The sequence below is a fragment of the Pelodiscus sinensis genome, chromosome 14 (genome assembly GCF_052426305.1).
Source record: "Pelodiscus sinensis isolate ZL-2025 chromosome 14, ASM5242630v1, whole genome shotgun sequence".
In the NCBI taxonomy this organism is placed as follows: domain Eukaryota; kingdom Metazoa; phylum Chordata; order Testudines; family Trionychidae; genus Pelodiscus; species Pelodiscus sinensis.
The window spans coordinates 46,332,981-46,358,889 of NC_143065.1; the positions used below are offsets into that span (position 1 = coordinate 46,332,981).

Below are 25,909 nucleotides of genomic sequence, written 5' to 3' on the forward strand. Positions count from 1 at the left end.
ACACCGGCAAGGGAATTCGTGTCAAGCGCCGAGACAGTTTGATCAGTCGCTGACATCACAGCCTAGGAGACAGGGACGCTGAGCTAATCCAGACGGGATCCATCCTCTGCCGGGGCCATTTGCCGTGAAACAGAGGCTGGAAATGCAGCTTTCTTCAGCGACGGATGGAAATAAATACGGGGTGAACAAGGGGAGAAGAGTCCATGCCCAGTGCAGTCGCGAGCGGAGATGTGACAGGGAGCTGCACAAATCAGCCGTTCTTCTGTGCAGGATTTGGCGAATTTAGAATGGAACTGAGCCGGACCGGGCCAAGCCACGAAATGCTCTCTCTGCCCCGCTGTTCTCCGAGTTGAACTCTTCCAGCCCCCTTCTCCTCCCAGATAGCCAGGCAGACACTCACGTGGGCGTTTTAGCGCCCTACTCCCTCCGCCGCTGCCTGTTACGTACCACATGCAGGGTTGCTGCCGCCGTGTCGGAGCCAGGATATTAGCGACACAAGGCGGGAGAGAGAACCTCCTATTGGACCAACTTCTGTTGGGAGAAACAAGCGTCCAAGCTACCCTCCTGGTCTTTCTCACCAACAGAAGTGGGCCCAAGAAAAAAGGTTTCCTCTCCCCCCTTGTCTCGGATATTTACGATGGCATGCAGCCTCTCTCCCCCTGTGCCCCACACCCCGCGGATCTAGGGGTCCTGCCTAGCGACCCAGGGAAGCTATGCTCTGAGTTAAAGTTACTCAATGGCTTCCTCCCTGAAGGCCATGAGACACTGCCCAGCAAAAAGGTGGCAGAGAACAAACTATTCTAAAACTCTGCCCTAGAAATCATTCACTCTGCCCCCGCCTCTGCCCGCTCCCCTGCCCCCGCCCCGACGAGCAGCACACACACGGCACGTTACCGCATGGACCCAGCTCTCCACTTCTTTGCACCTTGCAGCATCACGATCACTCTGCAGCGTGAGTGCAAAGTCGGGTAAATTGCTGCTGCAGGTGGGTGTGAGGGGGAAAGTCCAAACTGGTTATGCTTCTTTTGCATATATGTAAATGAGCCACTAGTTGCAAGGGAATGGACGGTTGGGCTGGGACTTTTCAGCTTAGAAAAGAGGAGACTAAGGGGGGATATGATAGAGGGCTATAAAATCAGGACTGGTGTGGAGAAAGTGAATAAGGAAATGTTCTTTATTTATTCCCACAAAATAAGAACTGGGGGTCACCAAATGAAATGAATAGGCAGCAGGTTTAAAACAAACAAAAAGGCAGTTTTTCTTCACACAGTGCACAGTCAACCTGCGGAACTCCTTGCTGGAGGATGTGGTGAAAGCTAACCGGGTGCAAAAAAGAGCTAGATGGATTCATGGAAGTTAGGTCCATCAATGGCTATTGGCCAGGCTGGGTAGGAATGGTGTCCTGGCCTCTGTTTCTCTGGAGGTGGGTGAAAGGGGAAGGATCACGGGATGATTCCCTGTTGTGTTCCCTCCCTCTGGGGCACCTGGCCTTGGCCACTGTGGGCAGACACCATACTGGGCTGGATGGCCCTTTGGTCTGACCCCATCTGGCCGTTCTTATGGGCCAATATTCCTTATTCCAAGCGGAACAGACCCTGAGTTTAGCACTGATTTACTCACACCTCTGCTGTGTGCGTGTGAACCGCAGCATGGCCAGAAAGCCCAAGTGAAACAAAACCAAAGAAGAATGATTAATAATTCACAGGGCACTTTCTCCTAATGCCCTAGCATTACTTTCCTGCTTCAGCCTCACGTCCCCCTGGTGGCTCCAGTGTTATCAACAGGAAAAGCGACATATAGAAAAGTTCATGCAAATGTTCTCCAGCTGAGATGCCTGAAGTCAGGCATTATCCCCAAATTACTGGCCTGATTACAGAGGCTGTAAGCAATCTGCAGCTGCCATGGAAACCCAGCCGGTCTCTGAACCTGGCCCACCTGGGGAGCTGCCCAAATATGGAAGGGCTTTGTTACTTGATTTCCTCTTACCTGACTGATGTCACTGGTCCACGCAGCCTTTTCTTGCCTGGACGATGCCACCAGGATGACAGTGAAGGAGGGAGAATCTTTTGGTTCCACAACAATTTTGAAGTCGAGATGGTCTATGTCTTGCCCGGATGCCTTTGCTTGGTAACGGACAAGATAAACAAGCAGCGTCAGGTTGGCGGAGTTTTTTCTAGGGCCGTTTCCAATAGGGTTGCAAACAACATTTTTGTTTGGCCGCGGCACGCACAGCCAACCCTGCAGGGCATCCAAATCCACGGCCTACGCTTCCCCCCGGGCCACGAATCACCGACTCACAGCGCCTCCGCCTTGCTGCTCCTCCTCGCGGCTGCCAGGGGCCTCCTGACGGGAGAGCTGGAACCGCCGGGGGGTTGTGCTTTCCCGCAGAGAGAGCAAGCCCCCGTTTTCAGGCCGAATGGCTTTTCGGCAGAGCCTAGCCCCGGCTGGATGGCACGTGTGTGTTCCAGGGCAGGAGCCTTTGAACGCCGCGCACCATCCAGTCCAACATCTCTGGCATCGCATTAGCATCACTGGCCCAACCCTGCTGATTGCGCTCACACAGAAGAACCGGGGGACACGTGCGGCCCCATGCGTCCGGGTCGCACAGCCACTGTCTTCGGCCAGGTCTGTCCTTACCTAGCCCCCAAGAACTGGCTTATCCTGGGTTTATCCCCCCGCCCCGGGTGTGACCTGTTGCCGTCCTGAGCGACGTATCCCCCAGACAGACAGGAAAGAGGGGCATGCGGAGCCTGGGAGCCACGGGGGTGGGAGGGGGACCCACAGGGACTTGTGGGGGAGTGGAGGGGTGGGCGGTGACCCCAGGAGGTGCAAGGAGGCCTTTCGAGGCAGCAGGGCAGGGGCCTCCCTACTTTTAGATGAAGGAACAGCGAGAAAGAAGATGACAATGTCCCCGCGAAGGGGCAAAGCGCCGGGCACCTCTGCCAGCTGCTGCTGCCCCAAAGGGCGCTGGCCGGCAAAGGAGCAGTACCCAGGGACGACACCCTCCGCATTCCCCAGCTCCCTAACAGGCCACAAGCACCACCTCTGGCAGAGCGCCCACGGCAAGGCTCTTCCGGCCGGGGGGAGGGAAAGGGGCGAGAACAAGCCAAGTGGCTGCTACAAGCAGCTCGGCCCCCGTAGCCCGTGGGCCCGGAGAGCCGTGCAGCAGCCCTCGGCATTCCCCAAGCTTCGGGGCCACGCCAGTGGGCGGGGACAGGGTTACAGGCGGGGCCGAGATGGGGCTAGCGCCACGGCGCTTGTCACTTTACTGGATTTTGAAGAGAGCAGCTGTACCCATGGGAGGGGGGGGGGTGTTTGCCCCAAACGTTGGCACAAAGGGGGCCATGTGAGGTGTCAACTGAAAGCTTATTTCCTTCTGAGTCTCTATATGCTAGTCATGTGATTGCATAATGTCTGGGTGTGGAGTTATAAACATGGACTCTGTGGTGATGCTGAAAGATTCTCTGTCCGAGGCAGAGCAATGGGCTGCGAATGTTTGCCCATGGACAAGCTAATGAGCAAAGCTCTGGGGGACAATGGGCCTCTGGAGGCCAAAGACACACCTGGCCACTGGCCATGTGACTCCCTCCAGCTTGGAAGAAGCCAGGAGGGGATAGAAATAGGCCATGTCGCCGACTCCATCGGGGTGCTCAGCTCAGCTCTTCATCCCAGAGGCAAGAGTGCCGGGTCGAGGAGCCGGGAAGAACTGTGAACCCATCCTGACGTAGGATGTGCACCAAGGACTTTTAAGCCAGTAGCTGTAACATCTCTGCTAGAGCCTGCACTGAGAACTGGGAGATTCGATGCGTGTCATGTAGGATCCTTTAACAACCTCACTCTCAGGCTTTTCTTTCTTGTAGTAATAAACCTTTAGATGGTAGATGCTAAAGGATTGGCCCAGCGTGATTTGTGGGTAAGGTCCAGAGGGTAAATTGACCAGGGATCTGTGGCTGGTTTCTTGGAACCGGGCAGAACTTGTTTGGGGAAGGTGAGATTGGGCTCTAAAACCCCTCACCTGTGGGCAGGCCCGGGGCCATCTGGGGCACAGATATTGCTGGGGTTTCGGAGGGGTTTTGCGCGCGAGGTTTCCGGCTGGCCAGGCAGGCAGCTGAAGCGCTCTGTGGGGCTGGTGTGTGGCCTGTTTGGGAAGGTCTGCACTCTGGGGGCTATAGAGAGTCCTGAGTTTGAGGAATTCACCCTGAGCGGACACCCTTGGCTGTGCCCAGACCCATCCCGTCCCAGTGCTGGAACAGGATGTGTGTCAACGCCAGTCTGCAGGGGAGGGGCCAGCTGGCTCGTGCACAATCGGTACCCACAGTCGCTGCCCCCAGAGTGCTGGGGCCAGCCCAGCAAGGGGAGACTCAAGCCTTCACAGCCACCGGGAGCTTCGACGTTCGGGGGACCCATTTCCGATGCCGACGGCCCAAGGTGCTGGGCACCCAGAACTCAAACCAGAACGAATGGGACGCAGGCGCCCCAGGCCACACGCGTTGGTACCTTGACACAGTGCCTAACGCTGCCACAGCCCAAGCCGAGCGGCGAGTTTGGAGAACGTGTTTGGCTCCTGGACTCGCGCCCCAAGTCCGAACACTAGATGTGCAGCTGGCACTAGCGGCCGAGGCTGCCATGCAGCTCTCGTTTTTATCAGGAAGACAGAAAAGTGTTGGGAGCAAGACACGAGAAGTCGTTCTCCTGCTTTGCTCTGCTCTGCTCTGCGCTGATCAGGCCGCAGTTGGAGTCTTGTGTCCAGGTCTGGGCACATTTCAGGAAAGATGCGGAGAAATTGGAGAGGGTCCAGAGAAGAGCAACAAGAATGATGAAAGGCCCAGAGAACATGACCGATGAGGAAAGACTGAAGGAATCATAGAATCATAGAATCATAGAATAATAGGACTGGAAGGGACCTCGAGAGGTCATCGAGTCCAGCCCCCCGCCCTCAAGGCAGGACCAAGCTCCACCTACACCATCCCTGACAGATGTCTATCTAACCTGTTCTTAAATATCTCCAGAGAGGGAGATTCCACCACCTCCCTTGGCAATTTATTCCAATATTTGACCACCCTGACAGTTAGGAATTTTTTCCTAATGTCCAATCTAAACCTCCCCTGCTGCACTTTAAGCCCATTACTCCTTGTCCTGTCCTCAGAAACCAAGAGGAACAAATTTTTTCCTTCCTCCTTGTGACACCCTTTTAGATATTTGAAAACCGCTATCATGTCCCCCCTTAATCTTCTTTTTTCCAAACTAAACAAGCCCAGTTCATGAAGCCTGGCTTCATAGGTCATGTTCTCTAAACCTTTAATCATTCTTGTCGCTCTTCTCTGTACCCTTTCCAATTTCTCCACATCTTTCTTGAAATGTGGCGCCCAGAACTGGACACAGTACTCCAGCTGAGGCCTAACTAGTGCAGAGTAGAGCGGCAGAATGACTTCACGAGTTTTGCTTACAACACACCTGTTGATACAACCTAGAATCATATTTGCTTTTTTTGCAACAGCATCACACTGTTGACTCATATTCAACTTGTGGTCCACTATGACCCCTAGATCCCTTTCCGCCATGCTCCTTCCTAGACAGTCGCTTCCCACCTTGTATGTATGGAACTGATTGTTCCTTCCTAAGTGGAGCACTTTGCATTTCTCTTTATTAAACCTCATCCTGTTTACCTCTGACCATTTCTCTAACTTGCTAAGGTCATTTTGAATTATGTCCCTATCCTCCAAAGAAGTCGCAACCCCACCCAGTTTGGTATCATCTGCAAACTTAATAAGAGTACTCTCTATCCCAATATCTACATCATTGATGAAGATATTGAATAGTACGGGTCCCAAAACAAGGAACTGGGCTTGTTTAGTTTGGAAAGGAGAAGACTGAGGGGACATGAGAGCGGTTTTCAAGTATCTAAAAGGGTGTCACAAGGAGGAGGAAGAAGAATTCTTCTCCTTGGCCTCTGAGGACAGGAGAAGAAACAAAAGGCTTAAACTGCAGCCAGGGAGGTTGAGGTTGGACATTAGGAAAAACTTCCTACCTGTCAGGGTGGTTAAACACTGAAATAAATTGCCCAGGGAGTTTGTGGAATCTCCATCCCTGGAAATATTCAAGAGCAGGTTAGACAGACATCTATCAGGGATGGTCTAGGGCAGGGCTACTCAACTTTGGAAGCCCCGGGGGCCACAATGATACTTACAGCACATGCCGAGAGCTGCAACTTAAGTGTGGTTGCATATACATGCAAATATATGCAAATATACGGAAATAGCTTCTTTCACACTGACGGGCATGAATACAAAGATTACGCCTTAAGCCGCGGCGCCGGACCCAACCGTGGCCAGGGTGAGCCAGTCAGCACCTCTCGGGCTCTGCCCACAAGGCTAAGCAGCCAGCACGTCCCACAACGCCCCGGCGCTCCCGGCACCTCCTCCCTTGGGGCTACATACAGACGCCAGCACTCTGCACCCGCCTGTTCCAGCCAGCCCGTCCGCTCGCGCCTTTCAGCACTCACGCTGCCTGGAAGACACCTCGCCGCTGTGCAGCGTGTCCCCAGTGAAGGCCACGTTCAAACGGTCCCACCCACAGGCCGTGTGCTGAGCCCTACCCAAACCCAGACCAACGGGCGGTGTGCAGCCTGTGGCCGCGTGTAGAGTGGTCCTGGTCTCGGCAGTGCGGGGTCTCGACGCCTCGCGAGCACCCTTGCGCTTCTAGTGCTCTAGGACTCCATGACTGGACCTCGGGAATTTCATGACAAAACCGGTGAGTACAGCAGGGCTTGCCGCAAACCCAGAGCAGCCTGGCTCCGTTAGACCAGCAACCCAGCGAGGCGGCAGGAGCTTGGCTGCCTTTGGAAGATTATATTCACGGAGACGTGCGTCAGTTTTGTTCCTGGCAGGCAGCTGGCCCCCATGCGCCTTGTTCCTGGTGCAGGGAGCGCCTGCCAGTGGATCACAGCCCCTGGGAATTATTCCTTCTTGGAATCTGCTCCACCAGCTTGCTGGCGTTTGTGGTGGCACCCGCTATGGCTGGATTGCAAACCGACCCCGGCCACCGTTATCTGCCAGCAGGGCGGGCTGGTTGCCAGCAGCCCGGGGGTCACCCTGCCCGACTCCTGAGTCCTGGCTCTGGGAGCATTTCGCAGACTTTGCCCTGGTGGGGCAGGCGGCATCCAAGCCCACGTCACATACCCCATGTCTAGGGCAAGGGGAGCGCCGTCTCTCGGGGCACGAGGGAGGCACAAGGTGCCTGCCCACGCCCGGCGGGAACTGGTTTCTTACACGTGCACGTGGAATAACGGACGGGGGACTCAGCAGACACCTACTGTCCTCGTCGGTGCTCTCCTGCTCCTCCATCAAGGTGCAGTCAATGAGGGAGATGACGCCGTTCTGAAAGAGAGGCACCGAGGGAAGAGCGTGAGACTCGCCCGGGCACACGGCAGAGCGAGTGAGCGGGACACGCGGACAGCGCCTTTGCTTTCCCCACCCAGGCGTAGCAGCCCCCTTCCTGCAAACGGGAACCCCCCGGGATGACTCGGGGCCATAACCTTAATCACTTGCTCCAGCGTTTGCAGGATCGGAGCCTTCTCTGTTACAATTCCAAAGCAGGTTCCATCGCCAATCAGCTCTGTGCTTTGACTGGTAGACAAGTAATGAAATGCTTGGCAACGGCTGCTTTCCCCGTGCCACTGATCACGCTCGTTTGTTCAGACATTATTGAAATATGAACAGTAAATTAAGTTTCCCCACAAATCTGTTATGATCAGCGGCTCTTTGCCATGGACTGGCATCTCGCCAACGGGCGACGGAATGTCCCCAAAGAGCCGCGAGCTGCAAACATCCACCCCCAAAAGCGGGAGTCTCGGGGTGGACGGGCGACGCCCGTCAGTGCTAGGTACGAACTGAGCGCTAATTAAAGCTTCCCACTGAATAAATTGTCGGTGTTCTTGCAGCAAATCACAAGTGACGCCTCTTGCCGAGAGCTCGTCGTTTTTATTTTAGACACGACACTGAGCTCAGGCCGGGATGTCCTGCCCTGCTGGCTCCCTCTCCGCGCCCCCGCCGCTCGGAAACCGGCGCCTTCAGGCACCTCAGTCAGTGGGAACCGCAAAGGGGGGCTGACGGGGAAGACGCTCGCCTGTGTCCCAGGCCGGCTGCGTGTGGACGGCATGGGGACGGGCTAGCCAGTCGGGCAGGCCTGGCCCCCCACCTCCCGCCCCCCATATTCATTTGACTTTCCCAGCGATGCAGCAGACTCAGACGGCCAGACCCTCACAGGCAGCGGTGAAAGCAACTGAAAACCTCTGACAGGTCCCGTCCTAGCGCAACCCGGCCCTGCCGGCTCTTTCCACAGCTCAGCCAGCTCTGCCGGAGCTCCCCCGACTGCCCCTCTGCTCCCCGGAATTCAAGTGCCCAATTCCCGTGGGGAGAGCAGCAGTTCGGGGGGCGTCCCATGGACTCTCCACGGCCCTGCCGCGCCGCAGAAGGGAGAGCTCTGAGAACGAGGCTCTGGGGCGCCGGAAGGCTGCTCGTGGGGACGCTCTCGCCCCACTCTGGCCGGAGAGATGTCGCCTGGCGCCTGGATGGCTTTGTAGTCCCACGGTGGGTGACGGCAGGGCCCTGCCCCCAGCCCCGCCCCTTCTACCAAGGCCCCACCCCATGGGAGCTAGGCCTCCTCCCCCAGCACCACGAGGTGGGGCGTCGTCGGTCCCAGCCTCCCCAGGCCCCAGAGCATGGGGAGGGCGGGCGCTGTGGGCAGCAACAGCACGCCTACAGCAGGGACTCTGGGGGCGGAGAATGGGCGGGGCCAGGCGGGTGGTTTGGAAGGCAACGCCTCCCCCTGCCTCGCACGCCCCTCCTCCCCTGCGTGGAGCTGCTTCCACTGCTGGAGGGGGCTAAAACTCACTAGGGAACATGCCAGCTGCATCCTTCCCTGCCCCCGGCCTGCGCTCACAGCCGCTCGCTTCCCCCCACCGGACGGCGCAAAGGCGGGTTCTGCACGCGCCGTCACTCGAACGGGGGCTGGCGGAGGCTGGCTGGAAATGCCCCCCAGGAAGCACGGCATCGCTGGTGAATCACGTGAGGGGGGTCGCTGGGAGAGCCACCCCTAACTCCTGCCCCCCGCGCCGGTCTCCCCTCTGCCCGTGCCCATTCGCACCTTGGTTAAGTGTAATTTCCCCCCGGAGCCTCTTGTGCAGATAATTAAGTGCTTGGAGAAGAGGAAGCATTGTCTCTCGCCCTCTTTCTTCAAGGAGAGGGAGCCCAGCCGCCCTCTGGTGATCTTCCCTTTCTCCGACATCGGCACTTGGATGAGGGAGCCTGTGGGGGGGACAAAAATCCACGACTGGCGCTCGGTGCGTTTCTCCCAGCAGGGGTGTGGGCCTGTTCGGGACCCGCGGTGGGAGGCAGACGCGCAAGGCAGCGGGAGCACAAAGCAGCCGGATCCCTCGGGCAGGAGCCACGCGCGGCTACGGCACGTACGTCTCAGAGGTCCCGCGGGGCAGCAAGACCCAGCCAGCGCAGCTGTGAACTGGGAAAGTGGCTCAAATGAAGGCCCTGCCCCCCCACCAGACCTTCCCACGTCCCACGGTGGGGCTGCTGGGGCGTAGCCATGCCGGGGCTTTGCACACCCGCTGTGCTGCAGTCAGGGAGCGTGCACCAGGCCTGCACACCAGACATGGCGAGGCAGGGAGGAGAGGTGGGGTGGGGCAGCTGCAACCAGGGAGCTGGAAGAGCAGGCTTGGGTGGGGGCCTCAGGATCGCCCCCCCAAGATCCTGCCAGCAGCAGGGGGTGGATTTCACAGCCTGCTCCCCACTTGGCACACAGGCTGGGCAAGCCCCTGCAGGCAAAGCGAGTTTCGCCGTCGCCCCCCGCGGCGCTCTGCTGTCCGGAGACTCGCACGGGGCCGCGTGCAGAGCCCCTGCAGCCAAGCATGCTCCTCCGGCTCCTGCCCCGGCACTTCGGGCGCCACGTGGCGAGAAGGGGGCCCTCGGAGGCCAGCTGGAGCGCCTTGCTACAAGCCCTTTACCCTCCGCCTCATCCAGCGCCACACACGGCCCGGGCTGCTAGCACAGAGCAAGGGGCAGAGGGAGAACCCAGGAGCTGCAGAGGGCAGCAGGACAGAGGGCGGCCCTGGGGAAACCATCTACCAGGGGCAGGGAGAATTCCTGCAAGAGCCCCTTGGGGGGGGGCTCCCCAGGCCCTGTCTCCTGCTCCCGGCGACCACCCGAGCCTGGCTTGACCCCAGCGGAGGGGAGTGTCTGTGGCAGCCCCCTGGAGAACAGCAGCGGCTCACTAGGGCTGTGTCTACACCACAGAGGTTTTCCCAAAAACACTTCACTTCCGGCCACACTGCAATCGCGTTCTTTCGAGGAAAAAAAATGGAAAGAGCAGAGGGGCTTTCCCGGCGTCGGGAACCTCTTTGGACGAGGAAGAAGCCCTTTTCCAAAGAGCTTTCGGGAAAGGTGCGGGCGGCCGGGGCCGGGGGAGTTCTTTCGGGAAAGGAGGGAAGAGGAAAAAGCACAGGTGCTCTGGTGGCCGCCTCGTCCATAGCAATCACGGCTGACGTGCGAGAGAGAGTCTGCTCAGTGGGGACACTAAGGCTGCGTCTAGACTGGCATGATTTTGCACAAAAGCGGCCACTTTTGCGCAAAATCTTGCCTCCTGTCTACACTGGCCGTGAGTATTTGCGCAAGAACATTGACTTTGTACTGTGCAAAATCAGTGGTTCTTGCGCAAATACTCTGACGCTCTCGCTCGGGGATAAGCCCTCTTGCACAAGTATTCTTGCACAAGAGGCCAGTGTAGACAGCCACGTTAATTTCTTGTGCAAGAAAGCCCGATGGCTAAAATGGCCACCAGAGCTTTCTTGTGCAAGAGAGCGTCTAGACTGGCACGGACGCTTTTGCGCAAAAGCACATGGCAGTGTAGACGCTCTCTTGCAGAAAAGTTTTTCCGCTAAAAGTATTTGTGCAAAATCATGCCAGTCTAGAGGCAGCCTCTCTGTCGCAAAGCGGGTGGCTTTCTCGCTGCGCATGGGCAGTGCGGACGCGCTCTTCTGGAAGACGGTTTTTCGGAAGTTCTCTTCCAGAAAAGCTTCTTCCGACAGAAGCCTGCAGCACTCCTAGAAAGCGAGTGGGAAGCCCAGGCCAGGCTGGGCAACGGGGCGGTGGCACGGGAGGTCGTGCCGGCCGCACAAGCCCTGCCAGCTGTTCTGACCATGGGGGCCTGTCAAAGAGCAGCAGCCCCCAGCCATGGCACTTCTCCAGGCCACGACCAGTCCACAGGGCTGGGGGCTAAGCTGGCTCTCCACCCCCGGGCCTGCCACCAGAAAGCCAGGCTCCTGCCGAGCATGCGGCACTAGCAAACTCTGCTTGCTGCTGCCCACGTGCCAGGCTCGCAGAGCGGCCGCACACACGCCGGTTGGTGTCAGGAGCGAGGGGTCCCCGCGCTGTGCCCAGCCAGGCAGCTCACTGGCCCCACGGGACACCCGGCCAGGGGGCGCAAACCTTCTACCTTGTCTGACGAACGTCTGGCTGGTGTCCAGGAGAATTTCACACCCTTCGATAATCATCCTTTCTATCGCCAGATTCTTCCGAATGTTTTCCGTCTCGCTCACTTCGTCGTGCATGATCCTGGGGGGGGAGAGACCGTTGGAGCCAGGGGCCGTGCCCGAGGGCTGGCTACCACGGCGACGTTGCTCGGCGTGCCGGAGGGGCCCGTGCGGCTGAGATAAGGGAAGGCAAAGGGCGCAGCGCGGATCCCGGCCTGCCGGAGGGGACCCCGCTCAGCAGCCTGGAGCAGCTACGCTTCGAAATATTCCGATGTTGGCAGGTTTGGGAATTTCCGCTCTCGGTGGGAACTCGCCCACCCGGCGGGGCTCCGGGTGGGGGCCTCGCCCCAGGCAGCTCGTTTCTCTGGTTTTAAACCAGGTGGGTCTTTGCAGTTTTCCTCTCTCATGGTTTACCCCGGAGCAGGACGGAGACAGACTGGCCCGAGGCGGGGCCCGCACCCCAGAGAGATGACGTCATTGGAAGAGCGGGCTGCTCCACCCCGCCCACTGGGCCCTCATGCTGTCTGTGCGCCAGGTCTCAGAGCGTGTGTGTGGGGGGATGGGGGGGCGCTTCGGAGTGGTGTCCCCCATGCCGCGGGCGTGAGGCTGTCCCAGCCGGCAGGGGTACGGAACATCTGGGCATGGGGCAGGGGCCACCCTACATCCGCCTCCAACACAGGGCCTCTGGCTGGCCGGCCCGGGGGGAGCTGGACAGGGGTGGAGGCTCTGAGAGGCTAAACGTGGTGTCGGTGGGAGCTGGGACACGAATGAACAGAGCCAGCGCAGAAAGCTGCACTTCTCGGCCTCTGGAAGGCAAGCACTGGCCCCTAGGGATTCCGGGGAGCCCTTTGCCAAGGAAACCTCCAGAGCCTGCTGGGACAACGGAAGGGGCGAGGTCCCCTCGCAGCCGGCGTCCCCTGGCTCGGCCGTGTCCGCTGGAGCCAGCTGGAAAACGGAGACGTTGACGATGGGTTCGGGGGACGTTTCCGAACTGGAACGTCATTGAGATGCCGAGTTTTGAACCTGACCTGTGAGCAGCGCAGCCGTGTTGGGGGACGCGGACGGAGGTGGGGAGGCGAGGGGCCCCAGCCGGCCCTGGAGAGGGTGCTCAAAGGCCCAGGGGCACAGCCAGCAGTTTGGGGAACCCTGGGGCTTTCCCCAGGGAGCCGGGTGACGGAGGCTATGCGGCCATGCACCACGCCCTGGAGCCTGTGGCAGCGCATCCCACCGGGCCCCTCCGGTACCGACTGACTCCTTGTGGGTGCTCCCCTCCCCCGACTCCAACCCACTCCGCCTGGGGCAGCCCCCTCTGCTGGCGTTGGCCCGTCCTGTGCTGTGGCGCTCTCCCCTCAGCCAGGCAAAGACAGGAGAGGAAGCCTGCGGCACCGGTCTCGGGGCTACCGGACACGTCACGCCAGCCCGACCCTCGGCCCCGGGCGCCAAGGCCTGGTCCGGCAAAGCAGCGAGGGGCGTGTCCGTGAGTCCATGGGGGAAAGGGCTGGCGTGCTTTGCGGGATCAGGGCCTGCGATACCTCAGCACCCCGAGCCCGTCGCCCCTGGCGGGGAGAGCTAGCGACAGAGGCGCAGGCGGCGGGTGCAGGAGCGGTCAGGGCGTCCCCGCGTCCGCACAACGAGCACAATGGGGAACCTAAACCGCCACAGGCCCCTGGGGCCCCGTCCTTTCCCCTGCACCCAGGTACGCCTCGTGCTCCCGCTCCGTCCCCCGACAGCCTCAGCCCCCACAGCCCCAGGTGACACCGTGCGTTCGGCACGCTCAGAAAGCACACGGGCAGCCTCCGGGGGCAACGGGCCCGCCCGCCGTTCGCTCACTGGGGAGGGAAGGATTCGTCTGCCCCTCGGCTTCGCCTGTATCCCCCCCACCTCCACCTCTCCGCCAGGCAGCTCTGCGGAGACACGCCGCAGGCCGGGAGCGTGGGCAGGCAGAGGAATCGGCCCGGGACGGCTCTGACCTGGACAGCTCTTCTAGCTTGGACTTGGCGTAGTCCAGGCTGTTCCTCTCCACGTGCTCGTGGGGCGTGTGCGCCAGCAGCTCGTGCAGCGTCAGAATGTACCTGGGAATCTGAGGGGGCGCACGGTCAGCGGGAGCAGCAAAGCAGGGGTCACCTGAGGTGACGTGTGCGACACGGGGAGGTGGGGCCTCCCTTCTCGGCCCTCTCGGCCGCTCCCTAAAGCCGCGAGCACCTGGCCAGCCAGCCGGCCCCGAGCCCCACTCCTGCCAGCAGCCATGTGCTCCAGCCCTGCTCCAGCGCCGCCCCCTCCAGCGCCCTGTGTCCCCAGCAAGCCCGGCGTGACCAGACGTCAGACCCTGTCAGTCCAGGGACCGGCACTGAACTGGTTAACGGGGCCTCAACCTGGCCCTTCTGCAGCTCACGTCTCAGCTGGAGGCTTCAGGTCGACACTAACTCTCGGGCCCCCGCCCCTCAGCAGTGGTGGGCAGGAGGCTCGCCGGGGGCCTGGGGACGCGGGAACGGCTCTCCTGTGCCCCCCGCTCGCCGGGGTCTGACAGGCGAGGGCAGCCCTGCCCAGCACTCACGCCCAGGGCGCTGAGACACACGGGGACAGAGCCCGGCAGCCAAGTGACGGGCCCGAGGATGAGACTAGGGATGTCAAAATCTCTTAAATGTAGTTAGCTGGTTAACCAATTCAAGGGGGCGGGCAGGGAGACGGCTCCACCCCCCGCGGGTTAACCAATTCAAGGGGGCGGGCGGGGAGGCGGCTCCACCCCCCACGGGTTAACCAATTCAAGGGGGCGGGTGGGGAGGCGGCTCCACCCCCCGCGGGTTAACCAATTCAAGGGGGTGGGCGGGGAGACGGCTCCACCCCCCACGGGTTAACCAATTCAAGGGGGTGGGCGGGGAGACGGCTCCACCCCCCACGGGTTAACCAATTCAAGGGGGCGGGCGGGGAGGCGGCTCCACCCCCCGCGGGTTAACCAATTCAAGGGGGCGGGCGGGGAGGTCGCTCCACCCCCCACGGGTTAACCAATTCAAGGGGGCGGGCAGGGAGGTGGCTCCACCCCCCACGGGTTAACCAATTCAAGGGGGCGGGCAGGGAGGTGGCTCCACCCCCCACGGGTTAACCAGAACCAGCGAACGGGGAGCCCCCCACCTCCCTGGACTAGACTCGTAGCAGATGAGGGTTGGAAGAGTCGAAGCCGGACCCGCCCCAGTGATAGCGTCCCTGCCCGGGGAGGGCCGGCTGGCTCTGCTGGCTGCCCGCTGGGGGCCAGGGGCGAATGAGGGGGTCTCGGGGGGGCAATCACTCAGAGCCCAGCCTCTGCGTCGTGTGGGCGAGGGCATCGAGCAGGGTGGCTCGCCCGGCTGAGGGGGACAGGCCCTCTCCCGGCCAGGGCTCCAGCGCCCTGCCAGACGGAGCAGAGGTCCCCGATGGCGCCGGGGACAGGGCGGTGTGAGGCAGGACTGGGAGGCTGGATCCCTGCCCGCCCCTCAGGGTTTGAGTGGCGGGAAGCCACTGGGCCGTGGCCAGGCGTGGCTGAGTGGTGCCGAGCTCCTCTTCTAACCAACCAGCCACCCCCCCTTCTCCACGCCCCCCCGGGGTCATTTAGAAGAGGAGCCCGGGAGGCCCAACGGCTCTGAGGAGCAGATTGTTTTCTTGTGGCCTGCCAGCGCCTGCCACGGGAGCCCCACCCCTGCCCGCCAGAGGAGCTGCACCCCCACCCGCCACAGGAGCCCCGCCTCCGCCCGCCACAGGAGCCCCGCCCCCGCCCGCCACGGGAGCCCCGCCCCCGCCCGCCATGAGAGCCCCGCCCCCGCCCGCCACGGGAGCCCCGCCCCCGCCCGCCACGGGAGCCCCTTCACCTGGAACATGGGGTAGGTCAGGAAGGTCTCCAGCGTCCTCTCCTCGCAGTCCGGCTTGGCCTCGTAGTGCTTGAGCAGCTTGTCGAAGTCGCGGTTCTGCTTGCAGTGGGCCAGGATCTGCAGGCTGTACTGGTGGTTCCTCACAAACTCCTGGTAGATGTTCAGCATGGGCAGCAGGATGTCGAACAAATCGGCTGCAGGCGAGCGGGCAGGTCAGGGCCCGGGCGCTGGCTGCAAAGCCTGCGGCTCCCTCCCCCGCGCCCGGCCTGACTGTACCGGGCAGCACCTGACCCGTGTCCGCGTCCCACGCTCACGGGAGAGACGTTCCCCCTGGGGTCTGTGTCTGTACGGAACCGACGGAGGCCTGGGCGCAGCAATGGGCCACAATTCACTGCCGTGCGGGAGCAGAGCGCGCCCAGGAGGAGGGAGAGGCCGGGCTCAGCGGAGCACGCGAAGAACATCCAACAAAGCAACAGCAGCTACTCACCCAGCACCAGCGTCGGCCAGCTCGAGATCCGGGCTTTCAGGCCTTGGTAAAAGATCTGGTGCAAAAACATGATGGTTTCACTGAAAGAGAAACCAAAGAGACGGCTGAACAAGAGCCAGTTACCGGACCCTTGCCAGATCCTGGCACTTCTAAGGGGGGAGGCCAGAAAAGCACCCTGCAAGGAGGAGGAGATGGAGGAGAGAAATCCCGCAGGGGGAGGAGGGGAAGAATCCTCAGGACTAGGGGATGAGAGAAGGAAGCGACAACGAGAGCCGACGAAGAGTTCACGTTTCCTTGTGGTGAGATGTGAATAGTGTCCTAGGTTCTGCACTGGAAGGGTTGGCCTGGCTGGGAAACACTGAAAATAAGCAACCAACGCCACGCCCGGGGTCAGCGCCCCACGCCACGCCCGGGGTCAGTGCCCCACGCCACGCCCGGGGTCAGCGCCCAACGCCACGCCCGGGGTCAGCGCCCCACGCCACGCCCGGGGTCAGCGCCCAACGCCACGCCCGGGGTCAGCGCCCAACGCCACGCCCGGGGTCAGCGCGCCACGCCACGCCCGGGGTCAGCGCCCCACGCCACGCCCGGGGTCAGCGCCCAACGCCACGCCCGGGGTCAGCGCCCCACGCCACGCCCGGGGTCAGCGCCCCACGCCACGCCCGGGGTCAGCGCGCAACGCCACGCCCGGGGTCAGCGCGCAACGCCACGCCCGGGGTCAGCGCCACGCCCGGGGTCAGCGCCCCACGCCACGCCCGGGGTCAGCGCCCAACGCCACGCCCGGGGTCAGCGCCCAACGCCACGCCCGGGGTCAGTGCCCCACGCCACGCCCGGGGTCAGTGCCCCACGCCACGCCCGGGGTCTGTGCACAACGCCATGCCCGGGGTCAGTGCACAAGGCCACACCAGGGTAGAGTATGCAAGGCCGCCCGCGGGTCAGTGCACAAGGCCACGCCTGGGTAGAGTGCACAACGCCACGCCCGGGGTCAGTGTGGAAGGCCACACCAGGGTAGAGTGTGTTACACCACGCGTGGGTAGAGTGCACAACGCCATGCCTGGGTAGAGTGCGCAATGCCACGCCCAGCTTAGAGTGCAATGCCATGCCGGGGTAGAGTGTGCAACGTCAAGCGCAGGTAAGTGTGCAACGCCATGCCTGGGTAGAGTGTGCAACGCCATGCCCGGGGTCAGTGTGCAAGGCCACACCAGGGTAGAGTGTGTTACACCACGCGTGGGTAGAGTGCACAACGCCACGCCTGGGTAGAGTGCGCAATGCCACGCCCAGCTTAGAGTGCAATGCCACGCCTGGGTAGAGTGCACAATGCCATATGTGGGTAAGTGTGCAATTCCACGTGTGGGTAAGTGTGCAACACCACACTGGGGTCAGTGCACAACGCCACGCCTGGGTAGAGTCTGCAACGCCATGCCCAGTAGAGAACGGGGCACCGGCCATTGGCCTGCTCTGTTTCAGTGAGGAGACACGGATTCCCGGGCCACGCCCTAGCAACAGACACCAGCCGTGCCCCACAACCGGGAAACCTGGGCTGGGGCCTTTCCTGAGTTGAGTGGCTGCTGCTCCCTCTGGAGAGGGCGGGGAGGGGGACGCAGCGCAGCCACTCACTGCTCGCCCCAGAGCTTACGAGGGGATGGCTAACCGGTTCCCTGGGATCAGCCCAGCCCCAGCCCCCGCCAGCTGAGAGCGGAGCCCCACGGGCGGGGGGCTGGCACAGTGAGGGTTAGGGAGCAGGAGGCTGCATGGTGACCCTGCACCTGCTCCACAGCCCCCCAGGCCGTGCCACCCGCTTTCAAAGCCCCCTAATCAGTTTGCGTCAGTCACGACTTCCCTCCACGGGCTGCCTGAGGAACTCCCCACTGAGCCATCACTCGTCCCCCCGCTACCGGATTCCCTGTGCCCGGGGCCTGGCTCCCTCATCAGCGCGTCCCCCTGCGCCGCCCGGCTCCCCTCTGCGCGGGAGTCTGCCTCGGGAGCAGCCAGCTCTCTTCCTCCCGCCCGCAGGCGGGGGGCGGACGGGAACTTCCTCTCCTGCTCCGGCCTTCTCCTTCCCTAGGCAATTTCTGCTCCCTCTGCTGCGCCTCCCTCATCTCCCTTCGCCCTGGTTTCATTGCCAGCCGTTCCTCCGACCGGTCCCCTCGCCGGGCCCTTCCTGCTGCTGTCCCTGCCCCCAGCCCCGGAGCTCAGCCGTCTGGGCCCCTCTTACAGTCTTTCTTTGCCAGGCGGCCATGCTGCTCGCCTGGCTTTGCACACACTCTCCACGCCACTCCGCGGGTCTGTGGGGCTTCTGGGGGCCTGCTGGTGGTCCCCTCAGGGCCCTGCCTCCCCCCGTACCCACTAAAAACAGCTCCCCCGCCGTCACACAGGACGGGTTGTCGGATCCGGACACAACCACTTATCAATAACTAATTAATGGCCAATTAACAAATAACAAAATCCCCCTGAACAGGTGCATCCAAATTACCAATGTTTTAACAGGTTAACCACAACCTGAGGTCAGATTTCCTTGGTTCCCCACGGTCCTGGCACACAGCCTAACTAGCGAAATCAATCAAAAACGCAAACCGCACTTCGCTTTCGCACTGAACACTTAACTCTTTCCGCACTATGCCAGATCACCTGATCTAGGGTTTGGATTTAAGATTGTCCGTCGATGCCTGTCTCAGCTCCTGGCTGGCTCACCAAATACGTAGCCTGGGAAGGAGTTTTAGTAAAATGTGAATGGGAAAGGCTCACCAATCTGACCAGAAAATCTAAGTTTGTCCTCTAGCCCAGGTTACAATGCAGTGGAACCATTAAATTCCCCCTCTTGAGGGCGGGCAGGGGACCGACAGCAATCACACCTTAACTCAGGAAATGAAATAGAAAACAGTTCTACTGCTAAAGGGAAGACAATGATCCCCATAATAAATACAGCGGCAAGAATGCAAATCACTTGGATTTCTTCCCCAGATGTCATTAACACTATCAAATTAAACGTATCTAAGTACATCAAGAGTAATCATATAACAATATTCCCTACCCACCCGCAAGGCTGGACAGGGAGGGGGAGCCACCCTTGCCTTGGAAGGCCTTGGAGTAGGTAGGAGAGAAATTCCTAGGAGCAAACTAAAGCAAAATTAAAGAAGCAAGAAAGCAGTAAAGAAACAGACGAGATCCACACCTCTGTGGTTTCTGACCTGACAAGATAAAAGCGCTCCGGAGTGGGCTGTGTCAGTGACAACTGAAGCAGCAGCCCCGACTTCCCAAATCCCTAGGCCTAAATACCCCTTTTGGCACCAAAATGCCGCAGATGTTCAGCCCCTTGTCCATCGCTGGGCCTCGCACCCTAAGATTTCTGAGGGTACCATTTCTAATTGGAGAAAATATTCAGGGAAACTCAAATATTCATGAGATCCGACGGACACTTTCTCGGATGACCTCCCAGGACCACCAAGAAAAGGCGGGACGCTGCGGTTTTGGGCTTGAACATCTGGCATGAATTGCGCAGGAGCTTTGACCTGACCGTTATCACCAAGCTAGCTGATTGCTTTGCAGATTCTGGGCAGAATTAAAGACCAGACTATTAGCCAACCGCAAACTCTTGCTTCACCTCTCTTACGGAAAATTACAAGGAAAATACCAAATACTGGCTAACCACTACACTGCTCTTCTAAGCAATGAATTCTGCAGGCACCTTGCGTTACCAGCCTACTCACATCTATAGAAGAGAGACCCATAAAATAAAGCAGCTGTCAATTAGTGGGCTAACATGGAGTAGATCTCATTGAGGAGGCTACAAGTCCCACTCACCCCTCACCTACGCCCGGCCCGAAGGAAGATCATAGGGAGGGGTGCCGTTTTCCCTACGGCTGGCTGTGGACGGCAGAGACTCGAGTCCATGACCCCGAAGGTCACTTCCAGGGCTGGCTGCTTCCCCTGAGGCTGGTTGGAACAGCCTCCGTCCTCTTGGAAGCATCGCCGCTGCGACCCTCTCCCGTCCCTCGGCACGGGGCAGAGCTCGGGCGGCCGGTCCCAGGAGCCCCGGACGGCTGTTCTTCCCTGCTGCAGCACAGCTAGCTCGGGGCGCAGGCCCGCAGCACCAGAGCAGGAGCCGCGGAGTGAGTTCTGCATCCTTCCTGCATGGGAGTCTGGGGGGCACAAGGGGACCCCTAGGTGTGGACTCCAACCGGGCCCCCAGGCGCACTCTCCTACGCCCCGGGGCCTCGGAACACGCTGCCAGCGTCTCTAACTGCTCCCTGCTGCTCTCCCAGCTCACTCAGCTCCGGTTCTCTGGCCCGTCCCGGGCGCTCTGCGCTCTCTCCCCTCGGCGCCGTCCCGACTGCCCTACCCAGGGCGCCCCAGCCAATGGACGGCGTGTCCAGGCTCCCAGGACACAGGCAGCGCTCGGGTGAGCCCCGTGCGTCTCTGAAGCAGCTCGCACTGTTCCAGTGCCCCCCTCGCACGCGTCCCAAAGGCAGCAGCACGAGCCACACGAGGGTTGAAAGTGCGTTTCGTCTGCACTTAAAGACGGCCCTGAATCAAAACCCGGGATGTGAACAGCCGCGGAGTTTGGGAGAGCTCAGGCCACGCACCTGGGCCAAACTGCAGCTTCTCTGGAACGGGCCAAACTGAGCTCCAAAGAGGCAGGGAGCTTTGGGGGGGATTCTGTTGCCTGCGCCCATCTCCGGCCTTCGGGTGCTCCCTGCCCTGGGGTGCTGTGAGGACTTGGCTGGTCCAAGCCCAGTCCAGGCTGGGCCCAGGCGAGGGAACCGGCCCTGCAAGGAAGGCCACCAGGCTGGTCCTCACGCTGGGAAGGAGACAGCGCATCTGTAGCCATAGCAACCGAGCGAGCGGTTTCTGGGTGGCGGGAGCAGCGATGAAGCAGGGAACGGGGCAGTTCCAGGCCGGCCGGAAGGGGAGAGCTCAGCACCCATGGGCATGGATGGGAAACGCCCCCGTGAGGGGCCGTAGGTTCCTGGGCCACCTGCTGGAGGGTGCACGTCCCTCACGCCGACACGCCGCTGGGGCGAGAGCCCCGATGTCCAGGCTCCTCCAGTCCCGAGGCGGGCTCCGGATTTCGTGCCCTCTCCTCAGGCAGCCAAACTTCTCTTGGGCAAGGCCTGCCCAGCTCAGCAGGCCTCTCGGTTTAACTGCCCGGGAGCTAGTAAACGGGGCACACTGCCGTGCCATGGTCCACGCTGGACTGAAGCATCTTAATTGTCCCTCCGCAGCCAGGCCTGTGGCCGGATCGCTCCGCGTGGGCGCTGCTGGCTCGGACACAGGGCGTCGCTCAAAGCATAATGGTTTGTGCAGGCTGGAGCGGAGAGACTGGGCCTGCCCTGTGCCACGCAGGTCTGCCAGCTTTCTCCTTCCCGCCTGCGACTGGGCAGCTGCGGGGCGGATTCTGCCTCTGCCGACAGCAGGCTGAACACAACCTGGGCCTATTCTCTGGTGAGCCTCAGCTCTCTTGCCTAACGCCCCCGGAAACCCAACAGCGCTCCTTCCGCTTGCAGCCCCGGCCCTGTCTCAGGCGCAGGACAGAGTAGCTGGCACAGAAACCTCCCCTTGAAACACAGGGGCCCCGCCCTGGCCAATTAGCGCATGAAGACACAGTCACTGCCAAGAAGTTGCCTCTCCACACACAGCTGACCCTTGGCACACTGGGACTGCCTGCTGGGGCAGGAGCTGACTGTCATTCTCCCAGTTAGATACCAGGTCCCTCTCCCCAGGTTCCCTCTAATCTTTTCCATCGGTGTGTGGATTTTTCCACCCATGTGGGGAATACATTTTGTTAATGCACCGAAGCCTGTGCCGATGTGCACCACAAGCAGAAACACAAACCAGCTGGGGGCACCCTGCTAGCACTGGAACCTCTCCTGTGCGGCCGCACATGCGCACGGCGTCCCGGGAACGCGGCCCCTCCCCACCCGTCCTGCCGGGGACCGAGCCGTAAGAAAGCTTGTTTACTCTTGGAACGCGGGTGGCACTGATGCAAGCGCGGGAGCCACCCCACAACCAGGGAAACCTTTGGTCTGAGAGGCACCTTGCAGCAAATCAGGGAAGCGTCCAGGCTTCTGGGTATCCGCTCCTCAAGGCCAGGGCTGTGTTCACCCCCTGCCCGCACGCTGCCCCGGGTGGGAGGCCGGAAGTTCTTTCCGAGTGTGGCGTGGGGGGGTCTGCTCTGTACCCCGGGGTTCCCCTGCGCGGGGAGGTGCGATTCCCACGTGTGGTGCTGCAGTGTCAGTACCTGGCCGGTCGCTGTGTTGGGCTGTGACTGACCCCTACTGGCCTCTGCCTGTGAGCATGGCCCAGCGGGGGCGGGGGAGCTGCCTAAGTCACATACAGGAAGACCCAAGCGGCCAGAGGAGTTGGAGCAGCCAGGGCACTAGGGAAGTGGGTGTTGGGGGAAGGGGCAGTCTGGGGCTGGAACCGTCAGGGAGACAGACGGAGGTTGCTGGGGCTGAGGGCTGGGGTGATGGGCCCCTAACCCAAGGGGGCCCTGAATCCTGTAAACACACCATGTCTATGCTGTGCAATAGAACCTCACTCTTCTACTGCTGGCGGAGTCTGTTCTTGCTGCTACGGGGTGCAGGGTCGGGGGAACCCCGACTCATCCTCACACGGGTCGGTAAGAAAAGGATGGGGGATGGGCAGGGGTGTCCCTCCGAGGAAAGTCCAAATCTGGTTCCATGCCGAAAAGGCCCGATGCAGGCGGCCAAGAGTCCGTCCAGAGCCTGCTCGCTCCTCCGCCCCCCGGGCCTGCTCCCACCCTGAGGGTGCCGTGGCTGCAGAGCGCTCTGCCGTGGGCCCGGCCCTCGGGCACGCTGGGGGCTGTGCAGGCCTGCCGGAGGGCCTCAGCGCGGCCGACACTCCACGGCAGGGCAGAGACTCCGTTGACAGCCCTGCCCTGCCAGCGCGCTCCTTGGCCGGACAGTCACTGGCGCCGGGCGCGCTACACCCAGCAAAAGCCCCTGCAGGCGCCAGGCAGCCAGATGTGGAGGGCAACCGAGCCCGCCCCCCACCCCTCCTCCCTCGGGCGCTCCCCCCGCGAGGGGCCCGAGTGCAGCCCTCACCTGTTGAGGAAGATGCTGCTGACGTCGTCGTGGGTGATGGGCGGTTTCTTGGAGCTCGCCGCCATCCTCAGCGGGCGCAGGAAGTTGTTGACCAGGATGTGCAGCTGCTGCACGTACTCAGCCTCGGCCTCCAGCATGCTGAAGACCACCTGGTTCCTCTTCCTCATGCTGTCGGCGTGCGGGGACCGGATGTAGTCCTGAATGATGGTCTTCCACTTCCGCCTGCACAGCCAGCCCCGCAGGAAGCTCTGCACCTGTGAAGAGAGCAGCGGGCTCGTCAGCGGGCGCTCGCCCGGCCGCGGGGCGCCAGGACCGGACAGCGCGTCCGGCGGCCGAGCTCGCGGGGCGGCTCCACCCCACTGCACTTGTAAAGCGGGGTGCCAAGGGCACACGCCGGGCTGAGCGGGAACGTCCATCAGGCTTTCTGGGATCTGGGCCTCTGTGCAGCCTCCCTGCCGGGGAACGGACAATAACTCGCCTCCAGGCTCCTGCGGCTCGCGATCCCCTTCACAGAGACCAGCGCGAGTCTCATTCTCATAGGAACAGAAACCCCCGGTAGCACTTGACCCTCCACTGCGCGCGTACCAGAGGGCACTCCCCTCCCAGCAGGGCTGCAAGGGTCTGGGAACACCCACCCTGCTGGGCACCTCGCACGGATCCAGCCGGCTACCCACTGGCACCCGCCCCTGCCCCCCCACAGTGATGTAAGGAGACAGATCTGCTACGCTAAACACAGCAAGCCTGTGACCCGTGTACACACACTAACCCCCCCAGATCCGTAGCGAGCCTCCCCACATCTCTGCGCCCCTGCAAGCGGAAGGTGCAGCAGGTGAAGGGTGCCCCTCGGAGGGGAAACTGCAGGGCCGGGGCAGGTGGAACCCGATCCCAGGAAGAGGCGGGGGCGGCTTTGTGGGCAGATGGGGTTAACCCAAGATGCTCTCCGTGCCTTCTTACGACGGGGGGGAGCTGATTTACGCCCCCCCCCCCGACCTGGCCGTGCCCCTCCGACGGCGGTCATCTCTCCGGACCGGAACAAGGCCGTGGCATTCGGGCTGTGCAGTCCAGGAGAGTTGGCAACTCCAGCCCTTGGCCTCCCCAGGCTGGGCCAGAGCCGGGGGCAGCTGCTGAGTCCCGGTTTGAGGCCAAGAGCAGAGCACCAGGCTGGCGGTGGGACCCCAGAGCTGGCAGAGCCGGTGAGCTGTGGATCCCAAGGGCTGGTGGAATCCTGGGGGCGGCAAAGCCGGTGGTGCTGGTGGGACCCCAGCAGGACCCGTGGGGGGCTGCCCGAGGGCCAGGACCTGGGGCTGCCAAAGCCAGTGGGGGGTTAACAGTGAGGGGGAATTCCCCAGGCGTGGGGAAGGTGCGTGCAAAACCTGGGGTGCTACAGCGTCCCATGCACCCCTAATTCCAGCCCCCACGGCTGTTCCCCTGCTGGTGGCTTTAGAATCTCAGAGCAGGTACAAACAGCACTTGCGCCAAAGGACGGTTTGTTCTCTGCCAGCACCGCTCAGGTCAACACAGTCTCCTGCTTTTCACAGGCCCCTGCTGCCCTGAAACGGGGAGACGGAAGGAGGGGCGCCGTGGTGGCCCCATTAGGGGTGACGCACCCTCCCCGCCGCAGAAGAGGTCAGCCCAGAAGGAGGCAACCCACGAAATGCAAGGCTCTGCAGAGCGGCCGGGCACAGCCCCCTGCGTGAATTCACAGTGAGGGTGGCTCGTCACAGCGCCCGGCTGCGGCAGGGAGCAAAGACCACGCTCCCTGCCCTGAACTACCTCTCCAGTCCAGTGTCCATTCCCACGTTAGCATGTTCCCAGAGCCAGGGTTAGCTGCAGCTCCTGGGAACGCGCCCGTAACCCGCCACAACCCACCTTTTTGATTTTCTTGATGTCGCTGTCGTCGTCATTCGGCGCGCTGCTCTGAGCGGACTGGATGCGCTCGTTATCTTTCAGCAAGGAGGCAATCTAGAGAGACACGGGAAAGCAAGCGGCTCACTAGGTCCCCCGCCGGCCCTGTGGGACAGCTCGGCACAAGCGCAGCGAGGGAAGATACGTGGGCGAGCTAAGTCCTGGCACATGCGTGCACCAGCCAGTCCCTCCAATTTGATCAAATCTTGCGACTGAGAATCGGTCCCCGGTCCCGCTTTCAATGACAAGCGTGGGAACAGACGGTGTTGATTCTGCCTCTAGTGAGAAAGCACTAAAGATGCTCTAGTAAAAAGACCACAAAAGGGTCGCATGCACCCACCAGATAAACCAGGGCCATGCATTATAACGTACTGGTGATGTAGGCTGCACTTATTTTATCCCAAGATATTTTACAAACATGGGAAATAGGGATATATCAGCTCTAGGCAAGAAATGCTGCCAGATACGACACTGAAAACTGGGCAACCGCTCGAAGATAAGTGATCGTGTGTTCACCATGTTGCATGAACATTTTAGGGTTATAAAATTGTCATTTTCAAAAATGTTTAGGTTTTTAAACAACCTTCCTCCCTCCTTTCTTCTTTTCCTCTCCCCCCCCTTTTCCCATCCTGCCACTGAAAATAGGGCAGGAAAAGAGGGTGGAGAGGGGAGAAAACACCATAAACCAACACACAAAACTGAAAAGAGCTAGCCATGAACATCTCCTGATTGGGAAAAAAACATTTGTTATTAAAACATTACTCCACAAGGAATCAACCCGTTCTGTTCAACATGCTGCACTAGGGCTTGAGAGCACGGTGCCTCTGGGGCAGAGCGGTTATTGCAAAGAGGAGGCAAAGGAGAAGTCTCAGGACAAGAGAGACGTGGCAGAAGAAGGTGGGTGGAGTTAGAAGTTGAATCAGCTTTTGTCCCATGGGGGCAGCTGTGTGAAAACATCAGAACAAAACTTCTCCAGGTTGCCAAATACGCAAAGACCATCCTGCCAAGGCTGTTAGACTCATGGGTAACGGGGATCCTGACAGAACCTCGAACAGGAAATATTTCTTCCATATCCCTT

At 60.9% G+C, this 25,909-nt stretch overlaps 1 protein-coding gene across 1 annotated transcript in view; it reads right to left on the reverse strand.

The window, feature by feature from the left end:
* RASGRF1 (Ras protein specific guanine nucleotide releasing factor 1) overlaps positions 1-25,909 on the reverse strand; it is a 107,315-nt gene that overhangs the window by 50,699 nt on the left and 30,707 nt on the right. The window contains exons 4-12 of the mRNA XM_075896777.2: positions 24,796-24,888; positions 22,927-23,180; positions 15,866-15,945; positions 15,379-15,572; positions 13,510-13,619; positions 11,503-11,621; positions 9,145-9,305; positions 7,313-7,376; positions 1,987-2,123 (exon numbers count right to left, since the gene is read on the reverse strand). Of these exons, the coding sequence (XP_075752892.1) occupies positions 1,987-2,123; positions 7,313-7,376; positions 9,145-9,305; positions 11,503-11,621; positions 13,510-13,619; positions 15,379-15,572; positions 15,866-15,945; positions 22,927-23,180; positions 24,796-24,888 (1,212 nt within the window). The remainder of the gene's footprint in view (positions 1-1,986; positions 2,124-7,312; positions 7,377-9,144; positions 9,306-11,502; positions 11,622-13,509; positions 13,620-15,378; positions 15,573-15,865; positions 15,946-22,926; positions 23,181-24,795; positions 24,889-25,909) is intronic.